At 38.8% G+C, this 23,735-nt stretch overlaps 1 protein-coding gene across 1 annotated transcript in view; it reads right to left on the reverse strand.

Annotated features, from left to right (window-relative positions):
• Positions 1-1,671: 1,671 nt before the first annotated feature.
• Positions 1,672-23,735, reverse strand: part of ATP2A3 (ATPase sarcoplasmic/endoplasmic reticulum Ca2+ transporting 3) — a 168,105-nt gene continuing 146,041 nt past the window's right edge. The window contains exons 12-22 of the mRNA XM_075194972.1: positions 21,552-21,677; positions 20,377-20,595; positions 19,949-20,284; positions 19,637-19,857; positions 18,053-18,255; positions 17,110-17,195; positions 15,005-15,138; positions 10,159-10,276; positions 9,703-9,820; positions 5,122-5,197; positions 1,672-2,394 (exon numbers count right to left, since the gene is read on the reverse strand). Coding sequence (XP_075051073.1) covers positions 2,349-2,394; positions 5,122-5,197; positions 9,703-9,820; positions 10,159-10,276; positions 15,005-15,138; positions 17,110-17,195; positions 18,053-18,255; positions 19,637-19,857; positions 19,949-20,284; positions 20,377-20,595; positions 21,552-21,677 — 1,683 coding nt within the window. The 3' untranslated portion in view covers positions 1,672-2,348. The remainder of the gene's footprint in view (positions 2,395-5,121; positions 5,198-9,702; positions 9,821-10,158; positions 10,277-15,004; positions 15,139-17,109; positions 17,196-18,052; positions 18,256-19,636; positions 19,858-19,948; positions 20,285-20,376; positions 20,596-21,551; positions 21,678-23,735) is intronic.

Genomic DNA, 23,735 nt, shown 5'->3' on the forward strand with positions numbered 1-23,735 from the left:
ATAGGAAGAAACTTAAAAGAATTGTGTGATGAAGGCGGGTAGTGTGATAAGAGGGCGCAGCATGAGATGAAGGGGGCAGACATATATGTTATTTGTTGCTCTTATTCTTCTGATTTTATTGTTATATAGTGTTTTACTTAAATAAAGCAAAAAACAAAACTGACTGACTTATATTGTAAAATACATTAATTTGTGTGACAGTGTTGTAGGGCACAGCTGTCGATACTGGAGAAGGGGAGGGGGTCGGGACTGGAGAAGGGGAGGGGGTCGGGACTGGAGAAGGGGAGGGGGTCGGGACTGGAGAAGGGGAGGGGGTCTGGACTGGAGAAGGGGAGGGGTCGGGACTGGAGAAGGGGAGGGGGTCGGGACTGGGGAAGGGGAGGGGGTCGGGACTGGGGAAGGGGAGGGGGTCGGGACTGGGGAAGGGGAGGGGGTCGGGACTGGGGAAGGGGAGGGGGTCGGGACTGGGGAAGGGGAGGGGGTCGGGACTGGAGAAGGGGAGGGGGTCGGGACTGCGGAAGGGGAGGGGTCGGGACTGCGGAAGGGGAGGGGTCGGGACTGCGGAAGGGGAGGGGGTCGGGACTGGAGAAGGGGAGAGGGTCGGGACTGGAGAAGGGGAGGGGGTCGGGACTGGAGAAGGGGAGGGGGTCGGGACTGGAGAAGAGGAGGGGGTCGGGACTGGAGAAGAGGAGGGGGTCGGGACTGGAGAAGGGGAGGGGGTCGGGACTGGAGAAGAGGAGGGGGTCGGGACTGGAGAAGAGGAGGGGGTCGGGACTGGAGAAGAGGAGGGGGTCGGGACTGGAGAAGAGGAGGGGGTCGGGACTGGAGAAGAGGAGGGGGTCGGGACTGGAGAAGAGGAGGGGGTCGGGACTTATCAATAAACTGCCCCCCTCTCCCCCCATAAAAGTCTAGATACGCCCCTGTCACGGGGTCTATTTCCAAGGCAAAGAAATATAAAAAAGTAAATGACTACAGATCATGCTAGCATCATGCATCAATGATTTTGAATGCACTATGTGAAAGGTTTGTGACATAACTGCTTTAGTATGTTATTGTAGTTAGATGTGGCTGCATGTAATTCGCAAGCGGGAACCTATACTTAATGGATATTTATATTGTTTGAGGTTTAAAACAATGCATAGCTAGAAATATTTAAACAATATTTAATTATTCTATAAGCAGCACTGTACATTAATAAAAACATTATCTTTTTAATCTTAAAAGACCCCAACAAACTCTACAAAAAAGTAATTCTGGAACAATATGAAGAATCTGTAATGATATATATGCTGAAATAAGCGATTACTACAATTTGTTATATCAAAGTAGCGCCCAGAAATGACACGTTATTAATGTACAGTACAGTATAGTATGTGACTACCATTACAGGAGTTATAAAGTAATGTTTCCAGCTGCAATGTTAGGATTACACTAGTGTAAATTCACTAAAGTAACCTATTTAGCCTATACAGATTTATTTACTTGATGTTTATCATTTTTGTACACCGCGCAAGACCCCAAATTCTCACCCACCCATGTTATACACACACACAGAAAAAAAAAAGAAAGAGTTTCTGCTAGACAATGACAAACCTAAGAACATAGCATTTGTGCCGTTAGCTGAAATGAATGAAGGACACACCACAGCTCTGTAGACAAATACATACGCAGTAAAGAATAAGTGATTATTTTTACATAGACCATTTAAAACTTCACACAGTGAATGTCACAGCTTCTCAGTGTCTTAGCAGAAGGACATCTGACCCGTTGCAGATTTGTGGTGGGCAACCGTTAGTCCTCTATCTCACACCACATATTCTCGCAGCAGAATAACGAAAGATAAACAACGATGTGAGCGGACTCTATACACGCTGACCACAAGCACACTGAGCAGGAAACGTCTCTGTTCCCCCTGGTGACAGACCCATCCTGCATAAACAGGCTGCTGTTACCCACCATCAATATATGTTGCAGCTTTTCCTGAAGTTGCATTGTTTTATGTGTATGTCAGCACCATCAGGGGGTCATATTAGATCATGATATAGACACAACAACTAAGAAACAAATCCTAACTTTTCAACAGCGTCTGGTTTAAATCCTACATGGCCAAAATTATATAGTTTTATCCCCAAGCCACAAGTAAGATGTCCAGTTATTGCACCTTTATGTACAGAAAAAAAGCTACAAACAAATAATTTTTCTCTCTTTTTTTTTTTGTGTGTTTTCTTTTTTCTTGTTTACACATTTCACCCACGTGTCCGGCAGGTTGAAACATGCAAGTCCTTTCATCCTGTTAAGACTTTCCGACATACAGGATTCTTCAGTTTGGATTGTGATGACGGAATGCTCTATTTAGAGATATTGTTGTCCGCATGTTGTGGATATCTTTTCCTCCTACAATAGCAAAAACAAAGGCATAAGGGGATGTAAGGAAAAATCCATTTTGAGAAAAATCTACTATAACAAATCATACGAGGTCTTAAAAGTGGTCCTGAACAGTTACATATTGTTATAAATATGTATTCATAAATAGTAAGAAACATAGTGGTTAGTACTTCTGGCTCACAGCACTGGGGTCATGAGTTCGATTCCCGACCATGGCCTTATCTGTGAGGAGTTTGTATGTTCTCCCCATGTTTGCGTGGGTTTCCTCCGGGTGCTCCGGTTTCCTCCCACACTCCAAACATATACTGGTAGGTTAATTGGCTGCTAACAAATTGACCCTAGTTTGTGTGTCTGTGTGTCCGTGTCTGTGTGTCCGTGTCTGTGTGTCCGTGTCTGTGTGTCCGTGTCTGTGTGTCCGTGTCTGTGTGTCCGTGTCTGTGTGTCCGTGTCTGTGTGTCCGTGTCTGTGTGTCCGTGTCTGTGTGTCCGTGTCTGTGTGTCCGTGTCTGTGTGTCTGTGTGTTAGGGAATTTAGACTAAGCTCCAATGGGGCAGTGACTGATGTGAGTGAGTTCTCTGTACAGCACTGCGGAATTAGTGGCGCTATATAAATAAATGGTGATGATGATGATGTTTTTCTTCCTTTACAAGACATTCTTTGATTTGTTCAAATGCAACTGCATGTCAAAGGCAGAATATGCCGGCACTATATAAATCAATGATAAAAACAATAATATACACTTTGTTATTGATGCCATATGTGACCCATCGTTTACACATTGACAGAGAGAAAGGAGACACAAAAGCTATATGTGAAGTGATAATACTGTCCATTGCTCAGGGTCTACCTTTCATGTCTCTCAGGGGAACTGTGGTATTAGCAAGAAGCCAAACTGCAACATTTCCTGTCAGGATTGTATATATCCTTCCAGTCTATTTATGGCTGGGCTGGCATCCACTGCCATTTTAGGATAACAAAACAAAGGACTACATAAAGTACATAAAGTACATTCACTTTTAGTGAGCTATGTTATCTTTCCAGAGCTCTTCCTGCAGCCTGTTCTTGCACAAGGAAACACAGAGTAATACAAGGCTGGTCTAAGTTTGAAGTATAAAATACACAATTATGACTAGGGAGGCAGAGGAAAATTATAGTAAACACATTGCCCATCACTGGTATTACTGATGGCCGTACAGTAAATGTTTTATATTGGGATGCAGTTGGGCTGTTTAACATAAAATACTAGTGATCTAAACTTGCTCTCATATAAATTGTTTATGTCATGTGACTAAGATCTATTACATAATTACATCAGTGTCCAAGAACAAAAGGCACATTTGCACTATGCTGAAATAGTCCTTCAATTGTAGAAAACACAATGATTGCGAAATTAAAACTTCTATTAAAGAGGTCTCTACACTAAACAATAACACTATTGAAATGGACTCTGTTAAGTTTGCTATTACAAGATACCTTTTTCTGTGCACACCTTGGATGCAACCGTTTTGTGGTTTCAACCAATATGTATGAGGATTTAGACTATCAATTCACTAAAAAAATGTGCCTCATATTGGCCACAAAAGTCTCCAAAATAGAAGGTATATAAAGTATTAAGTTATGAAGCACAACATATACTATAGTGCACAGTGTCTCATTTATCATAATTGCATTATGGGCAATTGCTATATCATCATCATCATTTATTTATATAGCGCCAACATATTCCGTAGCGCTATATCTTGGTTACAACAGTGTATTTGCTCATATATTCTCATTTTGGTGACCACAGCTCATCTCTGCCTTCTTGCATATTTAGACCTTCATTATTATCAATGTGATCTTTTGGAGATCTCTCCTGATGCAGTGCTCATTCGACCCTTTATAAAAGTATCAAGTAACCTCATAAAAGTAATAAATGCTTTGAGGTAGCAATGGGTAGATCGTAAACAAAGTTACATCGTTTTTTGAGTTTATGTTTTGTGTTACACTGCAAACAGTGTTCCATTGAAAGTATTAAGCACCTCCAACTATAGTGCAAAACCTCTGCAATACCTCACAAATCATGGAAAGCCAGTTTGCTGTATCTCCACTGCGTGCAGCCCATTTACACTAGTGCAGAATGAAATCTCTTTTACAAGAAAAAACTGTAACTAGATTACAAATCTGTAAGAACGCTGTGATCTGCTCATCCAGAACAAAAAAATGCTATCTAACAAAATACATGTTTTGCGGCACAAAGAGGTGCATGGTAACGTATGAAACGGTTGCAGAGCTAAAGCTATATGTACTATGTAATATGAAATTACTGCTATTGCACGTTCTGCAACTTTTGTTTTGTTTTTTTGCTACATAAATGGACCATTGTTTCCCAAATTCAATTACTTAAATATGTTAACATTGTCGCTTTTGGCTCCCTGGACTCAAGTATGGTAGGAAGGAGTGACTATGGCTAAAAAGGGCTATCATCAATAGACTAAAAATACATAGCAAATGTCAAAATGGACTGAAAAGTAAATCAGTGTCTTCGTATAACTTGAGTGAATTTATAGAATACATCTGAAACAATTTACATGCCAAAAATGGCAGTCTCATACAAGAAGACAAGTCTTACTGGGAGCAGTCGTCATAACACTGCTGCCCCCTTCATCACACATCATGACACCCAGTAAAACAAGTTGCCAAAAACATTACTAAATGAAAAATAAGCCCTGAAAAATACAAAAAGAAAAAAACTAACCCAGACTGGTCTTGACTACGGGAGGGCTTCCCCTGCGCTGTCCCATTCCACGACTCTTCTACTGTCTTCAGTAAACCTATACAAAAAGGAGGAAAGTTAAATTACATGAAATGCTAAACGGTTTATGCAGTAATGTAGGAATTGTACTATACAAGTACTATAAAAAACAGAAAGAACAGGAGACTGATATCCTATAAAAATTACCATCTCTATTAAACTCTTCCTTAGACAGACAAATTCAAACAAAAGTTGACAATTTACATGATAATAATAAATCACACGAATAATAAACGCTCAGTAGTTTTGGCTGTAGTGTCTCTACGCAATGAGGTAATCTATTATCATTGCACCTACATACACATTTTTGCTAAACTACAGTAACCTATCAGTAATTAGCTTTCATATCTCTAGTGCAAGTTACACTAATAAAGCAAACTGATGTGTTGCTATGGTGCAGTGCAAATCCACTAGAACTACCTCCAAAGTTTTTCTCGGCAGCGCCACCTAGGGGAGCAATTTTTATTGCTTTCTGATCCCATGTGAAAAAAACAGAGTACCGTATTTCCCCATGTATAGGACGCTCCACTGTATAAGACGCACCTATATAAATCATGTGAAAAAATTGAGGATAAACATTATCCTCAATTTTTTCACAGAGAATTTGTGCAGCTTATACAGTGGAGAGACTAAGCTATAGTGAATTCTGACTTACCCTAGTCAGATGCTTCCTCTGTCTGGTAAAGTCTTCTGTCTTCTCTCTGTGTGATACTGATGCTGGAAACCCGATTAAGGTCCTCTCTGCGATGTCCGGATATCCTTTCAGGACCTTGACAATCCTTTCAGGACCTCAAGGTCCTGAAAGAATGCCTTTCAGGACCTTGTCAAGGTCCTGAAAGGACATCCGGACATCGCAGAGAGGACCTTAATCGGGTTTCCAGCATCAGGATCAGACGGAGAGAAGACTCTACCGGACAGAGGAGTCATCTGACAGGGTAAGTGCTACTACCCTTGTATAAGACGCACCCAGTTATTAGACCCAAAAATTTGGGGAAAAAGGTGCGTCTTATACATGGGGAAATACGGTACATAGCAACCCACGTGAAAAATGGAAGATTCTTCTTTCCTGGGAAATGAGGTCCCTCTGCATTTACATTTATCATGGTATTACACTTAAATTATTACATTTTATAAAAATATGCCTCATTTTCCATTAGGTGAGCAAAGACACACGCACAAACACACTCATACATATATACTTACACATACTGTATATATATTATAATATACATACATAAAGACCTTATGGAAAAAAGTAATTCCATAAAAGTGAAATAAAAATGAAGAATATCCATTTCCATACTATATCCTAGTCTGACTTTTGAGAGTCCCTGATGGACCAGTGAAGCTCACTACCAAATGGGAAGTTGACTTAAGTCCTCTTTCTCTTTGAGGTTTGGAACCAAATACTTAAAAGTATTAAGGATGCCATGTTGTATCTCCGGTATCAGCAGATACATCTATGTATTCTCCATGGGGTTTATTATTCTCTGTTTGGGTTATTTGTAATGGGTAGAAGAAACTCCTAATATTGCACAAGATGTGGACTAAGCAGGAGCACATTTTGGCACATGTTATGTGAGTGCAGGGCTGTGGGTAACGGTTGGTTGGTAGTTTAGGATTGTGTTATGGATACAGTCCCTGCAACCTCACCTCTGGATGCTAGGTTATGGCTTTACAGTATATATAAGATATCGCCAATAAAACCACATATAGATTTATTCTTAAACTGATGACTCTGGCAAAAGTAATTATTGGCAGAACATGGCTTGCTACAGACCCGCCTGAGTTCCACAAATGGAGAGCTCTCATTAATGACACTATGCAACTTGAAAGGTATATCAGTAGGAATGCAGTGTATAAGTATCACTTGATTTGGACCCAATGGTACAGCTCTAGGTATAAAGTGGGTTACAGAGATGTTTATATTCATGACAGAGGACAGCTAATAGGAGGGTTGGATCCCTGGTACGCCTTACACCCTGTGCACGATCGATATGTATTATATACATTGACGGAATTTATTTGCACATGCAGAAGCAGATTGCAAAATAATTCAGAGTGTTTGTCTTTCAATCCTGTTATAGGTTTGTTTTATCTATCCATTGTCTATATATATATATATTTATAATTAATTGAGCAATCTAGATATTCTTTTATTTCTGGGGTTTATGTTTTGTGTGCTGTAGGTTTATGTTTTTGCAAACAATCAATAAATATGATTCGATTTAAAAAATAAAATAAAAAAAATATTCAACAGATATTTGTCAGTGATAATCGATATGGCTGGTCACAAATCTCAAACACTAGTATATTGTTACAATGTAGCAATGAATGTTATTTTTCACCAAGGGATGTTTGAAATATAAATTACAACTATTTCCACTGATTGCAGGTGTACTTTTTAAAGGCTCTTTACTTCCCTTTTTGCCATTTTTATGGAGCTGTGAAGCATAACTTTATAGATTCAATAAATTGTTACATTTTTTTTTAAAACATTTGCTTTTTTTTTTATGCTCAGGCAAGTGAAAAAGCAGAATGGTAACATCTAGTTAGTTGTGCCAGGTCAGGAAATGTACAACGGATATTACACAGACACAGGGAAGAGCATACCTTTTGCATTACTGATTGTTTAAATGTACTGTACATGTAAATTCCACTTACTTTTATCTTGCGTTAGGGAAATAAATACATCCATTACTGTAACACTGTCAGATAAGGACTTTAGCGCAGTGATTTTAGCGGCAGCTGGGTCGTGTTTGCCAAGATTTAAATAGGGATTGGTATAATAAATGAAGTGTCTTTGTAAGGTCCATATACACAGGCTTTAGAAAAGGTGCTGGAACGCATTTAGCATGTGGAAAAAGACAATAAGTTCTGTTTCCTACCAACCTATTGGTGGTGTTATGTCCCATTGTTTAATTGATGAATTAAATAACTAATTTAGTCACACAGCCTGATTCATTAAATTAGGCTGAACTATGAGAACTACTTTACTGACACCTAGTGCTTAAAGACAGAATAGCATATTTATATCCAGCAACATCTTCTGTTGAAGATCAAAATGAAGCATACACTGGGCTGCTTACAAGGAATAACTCTGTAGTGGCAAGAAACTAACCCTACCGCTGATTAACATGCATGTCCTGGAAATACTGAGCTACACAGGCTTCCTTGCATATCACAGTAAATTGGAATCTCACTGCTAAGAATCCTATATCTCATTTCCCATACACATACTTACTAACACTTACACACATCATTGCCAGAGACACATTGCTGCTGAGCAGATGCATCTAAGAAGATGGAGCACAGGACTGTCTAGGCAGGGATTCGAGAATCCTCAGCATTATATTTTAATAACACTATGCTACATTTAAGTATTTTAAATACTTCTATACAACATAAATGTGTAATTCCCTTAGAATGCAAATACCTAATGAACAATGCATTATACAGAAAAAGAGGAATTGTAAGTCTCCCTTGGTCAATTTTTAAAAATGGAAATTCCCAGTGACAAAACCTTCAAAACTTGGGACATATTATTCAAAGATAGAAGCTTGTTTCTATGTCTGCTTTTATTATAAAAAAAATACTATAGGTTTTTAAACACCTTTATTATATTAACTTAATTTGTTCTAATAAAAAGTTTTAAACAAAGTGCATAGAGGCACTTGTATATACAATATGTATAGTTACCAAATTAAAATCACTCTCGATCAAAGCACCATTCCATGATTTTAATTACCATAAGACAGGGCATTTTCCCCCTGGAAGCGTGCATTAGCGTATAAACTGTAGTCATAAAAATGTACACTTGACAGCGTTAGGTACTCAGTGGAATTCAAATACTGCTCTACAAAGTGTCACAACATGTTGTTGGTTGATGTGACCCCCAAGTGTGTTTTACTGGCAGCTGTGCATTAAATTATAGAACACTAAGAAAAGGAGTCATGTGACACCTGAAGATGAGGCCTGTATCTTAAGTACAGACAGACCGAATTGGACATTGGGAAAAGAACGTCTGAAAATCCTCCTGACACTCAGATGTGTCAATCATGTAGTAAGTTGATCTTTTCTGAGCAAAAAAAAGAAAAAGAAAAAAGAAGAATAGATCTGGGTTGGAAGCTGACCCTGCTACTCTAACCTGTAGCACAAAAAAGTGCCCAATATTATCAAGCAGGTCTAAGAAAGGTGAGATCTAAAATACATATTATTCTGTACTTTGTACACAACTGACTTTGTGGCCCCCTAATCACCCAGAAGTCAATCAATTACAAAAGTAAATGTATAATTTCAATCATCGCTGGCTGTGTCAGTGCACTATTACTAGATCCCAAAGAACCATGGCTGAATGAAAGCACATTTAAATTTATTATAAGGCTTATTTTATGAAAGGAAAGAAATTAAAAAAACAACAAATAAATACAGATTTTGATAAGGTTATGTGGTTATTGACAACAGGCACTCAAGACACATGGCACTTATCATGAACTACGAATATAACGTAGCAGCTGTACTTACCATCCAGGTGATGCCGCGAGGTGTATTTAAGCCCTTCATCAAGCAGGATAACAGGGAGTGAAATCTTCATAACTACCAGCCATTGTGAACAATTCAGTGGAGTTACTTGAAAAATAAGCTGGGGATTGGGAAACATTATTTCAAACAATGCAACCAGACACTGTATGCAGCTAGTATGTGTTGTGTACAACTTAGCTAGCAAATATGAATACTTTCTTGAACAAACATCTACATGGAGATCTATTAGAAAAATGTTGGTTCCCATTTGAATGAATTGAAAAAGCAGCTGGTTCATCCAGTTGCGGAGTTACAGGGGGTTCAGCTGCTACGGGGCCCTGAGGTGAGGAGAAACCAACAAGGTCCCCGGCTACAGCGGCCTTGTCCCATCTAAATTTTGCTATGGGGCCCTGATCTAAACCTTTTTATAGAAGGCAGGTGCTACTCTTCTCTACTCACCGGCATTGGCTGCACATAGAGGATCAGGAAGTGTAGAGCCATTGACATGATAATGGCACAAAGGAGCCAGATGTTGAGCCATGGTGGCATCCTCAGTAGTGACTGATTCTCCGATAGACTGCAGAGATTAAATAGCAATATGTAAGATGTGCAGCTCCCTATAGTATGGTACAGATTGGATATGTAAACCATTATTTACTAAACATGCAAATGAGCATTAACTCAAAGCAATTAGCTATGTTCGACCTAGTGCAAGTTAGACAAGGAAGGCAAATTCACCTGTTCAAAACCAAGAATTTGACAAGCAGATTAAGGACAACTGACTTGCCTTAGCTAAATCTAAACATGGAAACAATCAGTGAAATGCACAGTTTGTATCGATGGTTGCAGATGTGGCCAATGAAATGGCAGCAACAGTATGTTTCTCAGATTTCAGCAGACATTTTCAGACAGAATTACTATTTTACGTATCAGGCATTTTATCAGTAAGTTCAAACATTAGACACAATTATTTTATATTGTTAAAAATCTTTTTTGACTGAAGATACCTTGGCTGGGTGCCCACTCCCCAGGACCCACATGATATGAGCTTTATTTAATTATTTATGTATTTTCACCATGTGGTCCAATGGTGTCCACTGTGCCAACAGAGGGAAGACCTGGGGGTAAATGTATCAAGCTGAGAGTTTTCCGGCGAGTTTGAAAAACCAATCAGATTCTAGCTGTCATTTATTTAGTGCATTCTACAAAATGACAGCTAGAATCTGATTGGTTGCTATAGGCAACATCTCCACTTTTCAAACCCGCCAGCAAACTCTCAGCTTGATACATTTACCCCCTGGTGTCAGACTGCAGCTTCTTTGGTCCCAGATTCAAGAAGGGAAGGGATCAGATGAGACTGGAAGAAGCATTCCCTCCTGGAAGTCACAGTAGGTACAGTCCCTCAGCAGAGCTCAATGAGCGAAATGCTTAGAAGGGGCTGCAACACCCAAGTTTCTAGATGCATGTGGACAGAGGTGGGTGAATATCCCCACCACAAGGTACAATATGTTACGTTTTACAAATACGGTATACTATATTTGGGAATGCGCTAATCATATCCTCAAATTGATAATGTGATTTACAAAGATTTTTCCGCTAATTTATGGTTGAAAAAAAGCACTTACAATATCAGCTTATCTGCCGCTCTGAGTACTGAGGTATGCCAGCCATGCCATTTTGAAAAAGCTAACATTATTTGCACACCCATTATATATATATTATTATACACACTCAACAAAAGGTGTACAACTGTATTCCATTTAAGTTTCCTTTATACTCCCTTTATTATATGCTATATTTTGGTCAGCTATAAATATTAATAGTGACTTAGTATGTGTATACTAGCAGAAGCTTGCCCACTGTGCCCCTAAGAATCCTCCTGAGATATCGTTACACCACCAGCTGTCAGTACAGTGACTTTGAAGGGGTCCTTTTCACAGGAACTACTGCCCACGTTTAAAATCAGTGTGAGATTTACAGGGATGAGACCCCAGTTAGAATGAATCATATCATATCATAGAGGTCAGGATTCATGCAATAGGAAGGTCTTCCTAGACACTACTACTATCACGTTAATGCTAATCCTGGGAACCTGCTGATGCTAGATTAAGCTGCTCCACTAACTGTAACAGATGCGTGTACTCCACCCATTGGTGTCCCACGTCTGCCCACTACGTGTTGCATTGGCCTCGCCTACCACCGATGTGGCAAGGGTTAGCAATGCGCTAACCCTGCCTACTATGTGTTGGCCCCACCTACAATTGACTTGGTCCCGTCTACATGAGGCCGCTTGAAGTTTTTCATCCAGGGCCATTTAGAGTTCCCAATGTGCCCCTACTCCTGGGGATGGATCTCGGTACCTGAAGTAGTCCCATATGGGACTCTCTGCTAAATGCATGACCTACGGTCCAACCTTCCTTTTCTGTCACTAAGGTGTAAGGGCAATAGGTCACAGAGTCTCCCTGCTTTTGACAGGCTCAACAAGGATACCAGGATGTGTCTGAGCAATTAACCTACCAGCTGTGTGGAGTGTAGGTAAACATTTCACATTAGTACGCTATATAATCCAGCCTGATGGGTCTAGAACCAGCTTATTAACAAAAGAAATCACGCTACCATCCTCCTACTCTGGGTTTAGAATATCCTCTTGTCCGTGAGTACTCTACTACACTATGAGGCTGTAGAGTAGGAGAGGGGAGAACTGGGACATAACTGTTACTTGGTCCCTACCCTGGTCCCTCTGAAGAAGACAGCCTACATAAAGAAGATTATATATAAAGTGCAGAAATCATAAGTTAAAATTACTAAAAACAGAAACATATTGTTTAACCTTTTATGCCTGCTTTAATTTTAGATATCTATTAGCTCATAGATGAGCGGTAGAAAAGGACTTCATTCTGCTAAAAATCTGAGTTTGTTTTTTTATATTTTAATACATCCAGCACTGTACAATGAAAAGTGGCCAGCCTGAATGTTACATATCTTCCCTATTAAGAGCACTCTCATAAATACTGGGGGTATATTTCCTAAACGGCGGGTTTGAAAAAGTGTGGATGTTGCAACCAATCGGATTCTAACTTTCATTTATTTAGTACTTTCTACAAAATGATAGCTAGAATCGCATTGGTTGCTATAGGCAACATCTCCACTTTTTCAAACCCGCAGTTTAGTAAATCTAGCCCTGGGTGTACAAGAAGGTGGATTCTGCATTATATTGCAATGGTGAGCAGAATTCACTTTTCCATCTCTCGGGGTAACTGCTCACAAATAGTCCTTTCTGCGCCCACATTAATTTTTGACATTGCATCTACAAATTATATATTTGGTCAGGTAGAGTGTCTCAGAAAGGATGAAAAAAAATAAAAATTAAAAAAGCCCCCAAAATAGAAAATTTATTACAATTGTATTATGAATTATACCACAAAAAATTAACTCCGAACAGGTGTAATTTGCAAATCATCTTGCTATGAATTTATAAATAAAATGTGAATATTTAAAGAAAACAAGAAAAGTTTATATTATAACCGTTTTGCCACTTATACCGTTTCAGTATGTGGCTAATTATTTTATATTACTTGCTGGTTTCACAGCTTCTCTATTAAAATGTGCCTAAAAGTCTCCCATAAAAGGAGAAAAAACATCAGAACAAAATAGAAACAAACTAAATAATTAAACCATCTGTAAATATGAATTATAGTTGATGTTCTATAACATATTCAGCATTGTATCTTGAGGTTTTTTTCCTTTATAGGTAGTTTTATATGTTGTGAGTTTCCACCATGCAATATTTTTAGCAAAATAATAAAGCATGGGAAAATATATACTTGTTCACTGAGAGATCTAGCATTTTAAATTGTTCTGATGTAAAAAAAAAAAGCTGATTTATATCTAATTCAACTGAAAAATGCTGATTAATATCTAATTCAACTGAAAATATATTGCACATTTTACTTCCTCTTATCAAAACTATTATAACCACATCATAAGTTACTTAGAAGGACCTAATATGGTAACACAAAATGCTATTTAAAGAACCACAAATAACTTCCCAATCTTAGAGTGGAATATAAATTCGCTTTGTTTTTAATGATAATATTGGAGATTGGGAACTGACAATGCAATGCATCTGAAAGAAATCCCAGCCCCTTGTCTATTTTTGGTATGTGAAATAGTGTAGCCTTTTTACCTTATTTAGCATTTTCTATGAATGATTGCTGAATGTTTTTATATATTAATTGACAAATCTAAATTAGAAATTCTGCAGAGTAATTTGCCATGTTGGCTGGGTGCTATAGATTTCTTGTAATATCAAACCTACTATGAAATCACACTTGTAGTTTAAGGCCAGTAACTCACTGGCGCTACACATTATAGTTTTACTAGCATGCTTTTAATGCTAGCAAATGCATATGAATGGGTATGGGGATGGTACCTATTGTTTCTAATGATCCCATACCCACTTTCGCTTGCTGTCAGGTGCAGTGCCAGCATCCTTTGAATGCTGCTTGATCCATTTGCTTGTGTTCATTGCAAATAAACACAAGAGGGTCAATGAAGTTCCTCCAACGACCACTACGACTCCAAGTGCTGGTAAAATACCTCATGCAAAACACAATTGTTGGGGTTTTTTTTTTTAACACCAGTGCAGCACCAACTTTAAAATATCAAATTAGGTTTTAGCTACTCAAATGTGTGTTGAAAAAAAAACATAAAATTAACATATTGGTAGGGTTAGGCTGGTAAAAATAAAAAGTGTATTTGATACATTTTTAAATATTATGGGGCCTTGTTTGTATGAATACTTTGCCTATAAATTAACCACAGGGTATGTTTATTTTGTCTTTTTGCCCTCACTTAAAAGGAAAGCAAAAAGGAAAATTTCTATATATTTTTAGAAATGTATTTAACATTTTACCTCACACTTTTGCTATTATTTTTAATGGTTTAGATTAGCATAATAAAAATGTGTTTAAACCTTTTAACGACACAATTTAAGACCATGATTAAGACCTGTAATGTCATTTAGAAAAATAATGAATAAATCAGAACAGTTTACAGTCACATCAGTTTCATTATTAGAATAAGTATTGTATATTAAGTAGTGTATTATAAAGTAAGTCACCATTGTTGTGTTTCAAATGCTTTTAAAATAAATACTGGAAAATTTGAGCTGCAAAATTGTCATTGTGAAGAATCATAAATGTAAAAATCAGTGAAATAGCCATTTCAAAGTACAAGAATTATTTGGATAGAAACAAAAAACTCTCTGTCTAGAAACCCACATTTGTCATTTATAATTGCCTACCTGTTAAGGGCATTGCACATCTCTATCGTTACCAGCACAGAGAGGGCCATAGTGGTGGGATAACGGGACTCAAACACTTCACAGTCAATTCCTTCAAACAAAGGGTTGTCTGATGTACACTTCATGAAGTGCCTCTGTAGGGAAGATGGAATTAACCTTAGACATAAATATCATGGAAAACAAAAAATACTTTGTTGAGGATAGTTTCCTTCTACCTGAGTATTGATAAGCAGTGGTGTAAAGTAGGGTTTTATCACAGTGATGGCAGATCTTCCTGGTTCTATTTACACAGATCAGAAACAACATTAAAAACCACCTGCCTAATATTGTGTAGATACCCCTCGTGCTGACAAAACAGGTCTGACCCGTCGATGCATGGACTCCATGACCTCTGAAGGTGTCCTGTTGTATCTGGCACCAAGACGTTCACAGCAGATGCTTTAATACCTGTAAGTTGCGAGGTGGGGGCTCAATGGCTTGGACTTGTTTTTCCAGCACATCCCACAAATGATCGATCAAATTGAGATCTGGGGAATTTGGAGGCCAGTTCAACACCTTGAACTCTGTCATGTTCCTCAAACCATTCCTGAACAATTTTTGCAGTGTGTCAGGGTGCATTATCCTGCTGAATGAGGGCACCACCATTAGGGAATACTGTTACCATGAAGGGGTGTACTTGGTCTGCAACAATGTTTAGTTACGTGTTTTGTGTCATGAATGCCAGAACCCAAGGTTTCCCAGCAGAACATTGCCCAGACCATCCCACTGCCTTCACCAGCTTGCCTTCTTCCCATAGTGCATCCTGGTGCCATCTTTTCCACAGGCAAAAGGCATACCGGCACCCGGCGGTAAACATGATGTAAAAGAAAACATGATTCATCACACCGGGCCACCTTCTTCCATTGTTCATGGTCCAGGTCTGATCCTTACATTGGCTCATTGTTCGTGCTTCCAACTCATCAACTTCAAGAACTGACTAATCACTTGCTGCCTAATATATCCCTCCTCTTGATAGGTGCCATTGTAACAAGATGATCAATGTTATTAACTTCACATTTCAGTGTTTTTAATGTTGTGACTGATCGATGTATATATCACTTATAGTACTGTAGATCTCTGCTGAAACACCACATTTCAGGACATTGTACAAATTAACATTACACAATGGAAATATTGGCAAGTCATGTGTGCTCTGTGTTAACAGATATGGATCTATCATGGCAATGGTGATGTGGACATATCACATGCTAGTGGGAACAATATCCTAGCACAAGTGACTAATTCTTTAGGTATATTTTACTAATAACAATAATTCCGTAAAGCACCTGTCTCAAATTTTAGTCCATATGTACTCAAGACAAGAGCCCTGTCCATGACATAACCTGTAAGGGTAGATCGAAGGCATATTGATCTTGGTTTTTAGGGAAGGAAAAGAAAGGTAAGGGAAGGGAAAGGAAGACACACTAGGGTCAATTTTGATAACAGCCAATTAACCTACTAGTATGTTTTTGCAGTGTGGGAGGAAACTGGAGGAATCCCACGCAAAAACGGGAAGAACATACACACAGATAAGGCTGGTTATGGTCGGGAAATGAACTCATAACCCCAGTGTACATATATACACACACATATATACACGCACACACAAAAACAGTTTATACATATATTCCCAGTTTAGGACACCCACTCATCCTTCAAAAAGAAATACAGTTACATGAATTGATGGGGGACCCCATCATCACCTCATATTGTTTGTTAACATATGCAATTTGTAAAAGGTGCTACAGCCAATCAATTAGGTGCCACAACACCTGCACATTTCATGTCCGTTGCATGAGCTTTCCAGCATTGAAATATAAAGTCCTCCAGTGTTCTGCAGAGTGTCAGCAGACACAGCGAAACACTACTGAAAGCAAATGCATTACATCAATCCACATTACAGCTTATAGTTTCTAATGCATTAAATCAGACTTTTTAGAAAATATTGTACAGTCACAGATATGACATTATATTTTGGTATACTTAAACTATGCTGTGATGTTCTATGTAGTATATCTAGTCTTTTCCTATTAGTATCGCTACAAATCCAGACTAATGTCGCTTACCAGCTGGTAGAATGTGACCTGTGGTCCATCTTCATCATATAAGAACCACCATGTAGCAGCTCCAACAGTGGCCAGGCCTACATAGACTGAAACAAGCAGAGAGAATTTGGATCTATGTGTTTTGACATTTTAGACACGCTCCTAACATTCCTATCTATTCATGTGGAATTATAAAAATAAATAAATATATTCATAAATCAGAAATTTAGAAAATATGACACTTTTAAAAAGAGAATAAATATGGGCATCTTCATGAAGGCTCTGTGGCTTCCTGCATAACTTCATTGGTATGCAGTCGACAGCTAGACCTTCACTTGGTCGACAACATTATGTTGACTATTGAAATGTAGACAGTATTTTTAGGTCAACAATTCAAATGTAGACAGTATTACATAGTGAGGTTTAGTGGCTTTGGGTTAGGAATATTATTGTTGACCTAATAATACTGTCTACTTTTCAATTGACAACCTCACAATACTGTCTATGTTATTATTGTTGACTCTACATCCCTGTATATTATGGTGTCTACCATAAACAACGATCACGTAACTGTCGCCAACTCTGTCCTCATTAATAACCACACAAGTGAGCAGTTCACTGTCACCCACATAAACAGCTTACTTAAAGCCTGCTGCTGTGGGCATTGCAATGATATGATTGGCCAAAGATTTTTCTAGCCCTACCCACTTCAAAACTGGGAACATCTGAGATGGGCAGAAGTTGAACATTGAATACAACAAGACTTTAGTAAAATGTAACTTTAAAATTGATTGCCCAATACATAAAAGATTGCAAAAACAAAGTAACATCACCACTTTACAGCTGATACTCATCTAAAAACACCCAGGCTTTAAGATTGTGTGGCTCATCTCTTACTACAATACATGGTAAATAGGTTTCGTAGAAAATCATTTCATCAATAAACATGTTTTTGTCATAATACCTCCAATGGCAAGATATCTGAAAAATAGCCAGCCACTAATGAGTGGCTCCCGGGGATTGCGTGGCTGTTTGTCCATAATGTCAAGGTCAGGTGGGTTAAATCCCAGAGCAGTGGCGGGTAATCCATCTGTCACAAGATTAACCCAGAGCAACTGAACAGGTATGAGGGCTTCTGGTAAGCCAAGGATGGCAGTGAGAAAGATGCTGAAAGAAATAAATAATTTGCTTTATATTTATGTAGTCATCACAGTACTACAGGCATATATACACATTTGTTATTCAGACTTTTAAACAAGTTTTAAAAATTTCAGCTACATTGCCGACCTCAAAGCCCAAATCGGTTATAATCGGCATCAAGGTAGCTAACATGATATTATACTGTGTATTTTCTTGAAACATCACTCATGGGAGCCAGATTTCCATAAAAGCCACCAGTATATCCGGAGACATTAACTCTGGGTTACATTCTTTTGTCTACCCTTAGAATTCACATTTTGGGGCTAATGCCGAGCTGGCTGCAATTGTCACAAAATGGCAGGTACAACTAGCGTTCATTAAAAAAGCTGCAATGACAACCACATACAAAGCGGAAACTATGTTAAGGTGCGTGCTGGTTGGCACCAGTAGCATATGTGCCTGGTTTACATCAGGCATACATCACACACTTCCGTACCACCCATTTTATGGGCAAACACCACATTCGCTTTTAGACAACAATAAAACTTGGCCTATGTTAGAACACTCATGTTCCGTCTATCCAGGCGCAAGCAAGCATAAGTGGGAGAACACCCAATTCTGCATGGGCGCATTTGTGTAGGTCTACTTTCCTGAGCGATTTCAAACGCTTTCAAACACCACAAACTGGTGTACTAGTCACAATGCATAATCACTTTTTTGACACTCTGGGGTATATTTATCAATTGGCGGTTATGAAAAACCGCAGATTCTTTCAGGATTGCCTTCAATATTTAAAATAGCAATTCTATTAAAGTCAAAACCTAATAGGTTTTGCCTTTAATAAAATTTCTGTTTTAAATAATGATGGCAAAATGCTGACGGACAAATATACTCCTAGGTGTTGGTGGCTGCTTCCAGAGGGCTGGGGATACTGCCTTAACAAGGTTTTTTGTTTTTTTCTTAAATTATTGTCTGGGAACTCAAGGTCATCCTTCTTATTCTATCTACAAGTTAATATTTCTCAAAGTATTTAAAATACAATAAAGCCCAGTGTTTGATGGTTATGTCATGTTTGAGAGTAAGGTTCCTCTTTAGTTTCATATATTGCAGTCATTTATGGGAATAATATTCAGACGACATGCAGGTACGTGTGGGTATTGTGGTTTTCCCATTTAACATGTATGGAGTACATGACCTGCTTTATTAAAATGATCCTATTGGAGGCACTGCAGCCTGCACTCACTGGAAATTGTTAGCATGAACCAATGGCATCAATAAAGTTTGGCAACTACAAATCTTTGAAATTATATAAACCCCTACATGAACAGACACTAATTTAGCAAGGCATTCATTAAACACTTAAGTATCCCAGCTGCATGTTCTTATTAAGAAATTAAAACTGTCTTACCAGACCACCTCGCCAACATTGGAAGAAATAAGGTAGCGAATAAACTGTTTCATGTTGTTATAAATTGCTCGCCCCTCTTCAACAGCAGACACTATAGTAGAGAAGTTGTCATCAGATAGAACCATTTCTGCAGCCGACTTTGCCACCGCAGTGCCAGAACCCATAGCAATGCCTATCTCAGCCTTCTTCAGAGCCGGGGCATCGTTTACTCCATCACCTGTCTAAGGAAAAAAAATAAAACAACAACAATATTTCACCAATAATTCGATATTTCTTCCCTCTAATGTTTGTATTGAGAGACAGAAATCTTACCATCGCAGTAATTTCATTGAAAGACTGCAAATACTCCACAATTTTGGACTTGTGTGCCGGTTCCACGCGGGCAAAGCATCGAGCATGACGACATGCATCTCGCTGTCGCTCTAATGGGAGGTCATCAAACTCTCTTCCAGTGTATGCTTTGTCTGTTATGTCCTCAGAATCTGAAAAAATGCCAATCTTTCTGCATATAGCTACAGCTGTGCCTTTGTTGTCACCAGTTATCATGATCACCTTGATGCCAGCTTTTTTGCACATCAGGATTGAGGTAGTCACCTCTTTACGGGGAGGATCTAGCATTCCAACGCAACCAACAAATGTCAAATTTGTCTACAAGGGGAAAAAAAAAAACAATTATTTTACTTTTCAAAAATAAAATATATTATATATATATTTTCCTCTTGCATAAAGGATAGACTTGCCTCATAGGTGATGAACTTGTTAGAATCTTCCAGCTGCATGTCTTCTAATTTTAGTGGCACATCCCTTGTAGCCAGAGCAAGACATCGAAGGGTGTCCATGCCTGTACCCCAGTCCCGAATCTTGGACATGATCCTCTCTCTAGCGGATGGAGTCAGTGGGAGCTTTGTAGAACCCACACGCACATAATTGCAACGCTCAATTACACTCTCAGGAGCACCCTGCAAGGAATAAACTCTTAGCATGTCAAATTATGTAAATTAGTTCCATATTATTAACTTAACAAGGCCCCAGAGATACTTTAAGCATTCCTGGCAATACATGGAACTGGAACTTTTAACCTTTTTTATCTGGGTGTGGGAGGTGGTGAGAATCCAGAATAATTTTTTTTACAAGCTATAGATTCCCATAAGGCACAGATTTCCGCATGGGGTCGTGGATACATAAAATTAGCCTATGTTGCTGCATTTGATCCTATCTGAAAAACCAACCATAATGTGGAACTCTAAAGCCATAAATGGGTTGATTTAAAAAAAAAAAAAAAAACTATGCATAAACAAACATGTATATCCAATGGATATATTATTTTCCTCCAGATGGCGCTGAATTACCACACTGTCTGCAATGCAACCCACAGAAAACTCTGCTTAGATGAAATCATTGTTGCACTATGGCAGTCATTATCATAGAGCATAGCTGAAGAAAACATACGAATGACGTACACCCACTAATTATACTTTCTTATACCACTTCTCATGTACCCAATAATGATCCTGTGCACACTGAAAGTTGAATAACAGGTTCAAAAAATATATATAGAGGTCTCAAGCACAAGACTGCCAAAATACCAATATGCTTGTATTAACGTATGCCAGAGACCCACAATATTATGTGGTCTTGGATGACACTTCCTTATCCAGAGTCCTCCATGACAACCTGTAAAATGTTGAGACATTGAAGCACTCACCTATACCTTAGAGATAGTATAACACTATTCAACTCTCGCACTATTCAACTCATTGAGTAATACACATAACCATAGAAACAAAAATGGTCTGTGTAATGTACGAATGGTTGAACATTGATTGACATTCTGAGAAGGAACAGGACATTTATACACAACGGTAAGGTGAGACGACACTAGTAAACACAGAGTGAACATGGCAATCCAGTTTACCTTTATGAACATCTTGCTGCTAGATGATCCGGCACTGGAACCAACAGGGGTGCAATACACAGACATAGATTTGCGGTCACGAGAGAACTCCAAGGTACATTCCTTCTTCATAAGCTTCTTTATTACCTTGAACAATATAAAAAAATATATTCACTCACAACATCCAAAATCAGGGGATACTCCGATTACTATATTGAGGAAATATTTTATTCAAATTAGAATTTTGGGTCATTTGAAACACTTGCTTTTTGCTATGTAATTAATCCTACCATTCTATGACAAGCTAATGATTTGATTCCAAAAATATGGGCTAGAAGAGATACATTCAGAGGTACGGGGCCCGATTCATTAAGGCACGATTCATATTTAACTTTGTTACAAAATATGTAACGTAATTCGGACATATGCACGTGTATTCAACCAGTGACAGATCTGAATAAACATGTCTTGTTCTAGGTATGCTCTGCACTAACATGCAATATACTCCTGGATACATACAATACACATATGGAATTTAAAGTGCCAGCAGTACGCACAGAAAAAAATATATATTCAGTTAATGTCACCTGTTAATAATATAGTCATTAATGACATAACATTAGGAAAAAAAAAAGTCCCCATCCCCCAGAAAACACATTTGTCTGTTCTTCATGTACATAAAATGCATTTTTACAATTACTTGTGATTGCAAACACATGTTCTAGCATGCATATGTGACCGTCATCACCATCACTCAGCACTGAAGCCTGCCCTGTAGCTGCTGCAAACGATACAACAGAAAAACACGTACCTCAGATGTCCAAACCTTGAATTGGACACTGCAGTCCTTACTGTACATTCACTACGTGCATAGGTCCATTCCCCTCCCTGTTCCGCCCATGAGATCATAGCCTGCTCTAAGTGTCCTTTGCCATATAATTCGTTTCTGGGCATGCGCAGAGCAACTTAGCGCAAAATGCTGCACAAAATTTCAGCTTTTGCGTTCCTTGATGAATTAGGCCCACAATGTCTTAAATATTAATATTGTTGTTTTTTTATTATACAAATTCTGTCAAAAACTGGAGCCATCCATGGTAGTAAGCAGTGCCACCATGTACTGTACAGGAAATTGTATGCTTTTTCCACTTTTAAAAATCACTTTTACTTAATAAACCTAATTAGCAATAATAGGACTTTGGTGGTACCCTCAACATTCCCTGTATTTAGCAGGCGCCTGGCAGTTAAATAAAGCTTGCATCACTGATCACATTCTGTGTTGCTGAGTTCTCTCTAACTGGGGAGATCTAATACAGCGGCTTTCAAGTATTGATGCCGTGCGAGTACTCTCCTGCTAGGGAGAAAGTGATTGGCAGAGGGCCCAGCTATATGTAAATGCCAGGATCCTGCTAAATACAATAGATGGTGGAGTCCCACCAAAGTACTATTATTGGTAAGTAATGTAAAATATTTTAAAAAGGTGGAAAAAAACTTCTTTAAATAAAATGCATGAATAATTTTTTATGTCCAGGTTCTAGTAGGAACATCACTGTAAATACATAATTAGTGCCCCTTATACCGTGCAAGCCCCCATTTACTCTATTACTCCTATCCCATTGCTCTTCCCAAGATCTACAGACCTTTTTTTTAACGCATTACCCATTAGGTATATTTAGAGAGTATGACCATACTTGCCAACTCTCCAGGAATGTCTGGGAGACTCCCGCATTTTGCGAGAGTCTCACGGACTCCCGGGAGAGTGTGGCAATCTCCTGGATCTGCCCACTTCACTAGGAAGTGCCCACTTTCTAGTGAAGTGGACAGAATTAGGTCCCAAACACTGCGATTCCCAATGAATCGCGGCATTTGGCCCCGCCCCCGCTGTCAAATGACGCGTTTAAAGCGCATTTTGGAGCCCCGTCCCTCATCACGCCCACCTCCCCTGGCAGGCTCCTGGAAACAAACTTTCTGAAGTTGGTAAGTATGATTATGACATAGCACTGTCTGAATGCAACCTAAAAACCAGACTGGTTAGCTCTTTTTGGGACAGATCAGTGGCTTTCTGCTCAGCATGTGAAGCGTTACAAAGACAACCTCACTGAAACAATGAAGTGTTGTAGAGAGAGTTTTAAGTCACTGGACAGTGACAATGGAGAGCTACTTATTGGGAATGACAAATATAACAGCCCTTGTAATTCATTCCTGCGG

Source organism: Mixophyes fleayi, chromosome 2 (genome assembly GCF_038048845.1).
Source record: "Mixophyes fleayi isolate aMixFle1 chromosome 2, aMixFle1.hap1, whole genome shotgun sequence".
Lineage (NCBI taxonomy): Eukaryota > Metazoa > Chordata > Amphibia > Anura > Limnodynastidae > Mixophyes > Mixophyes fleayi.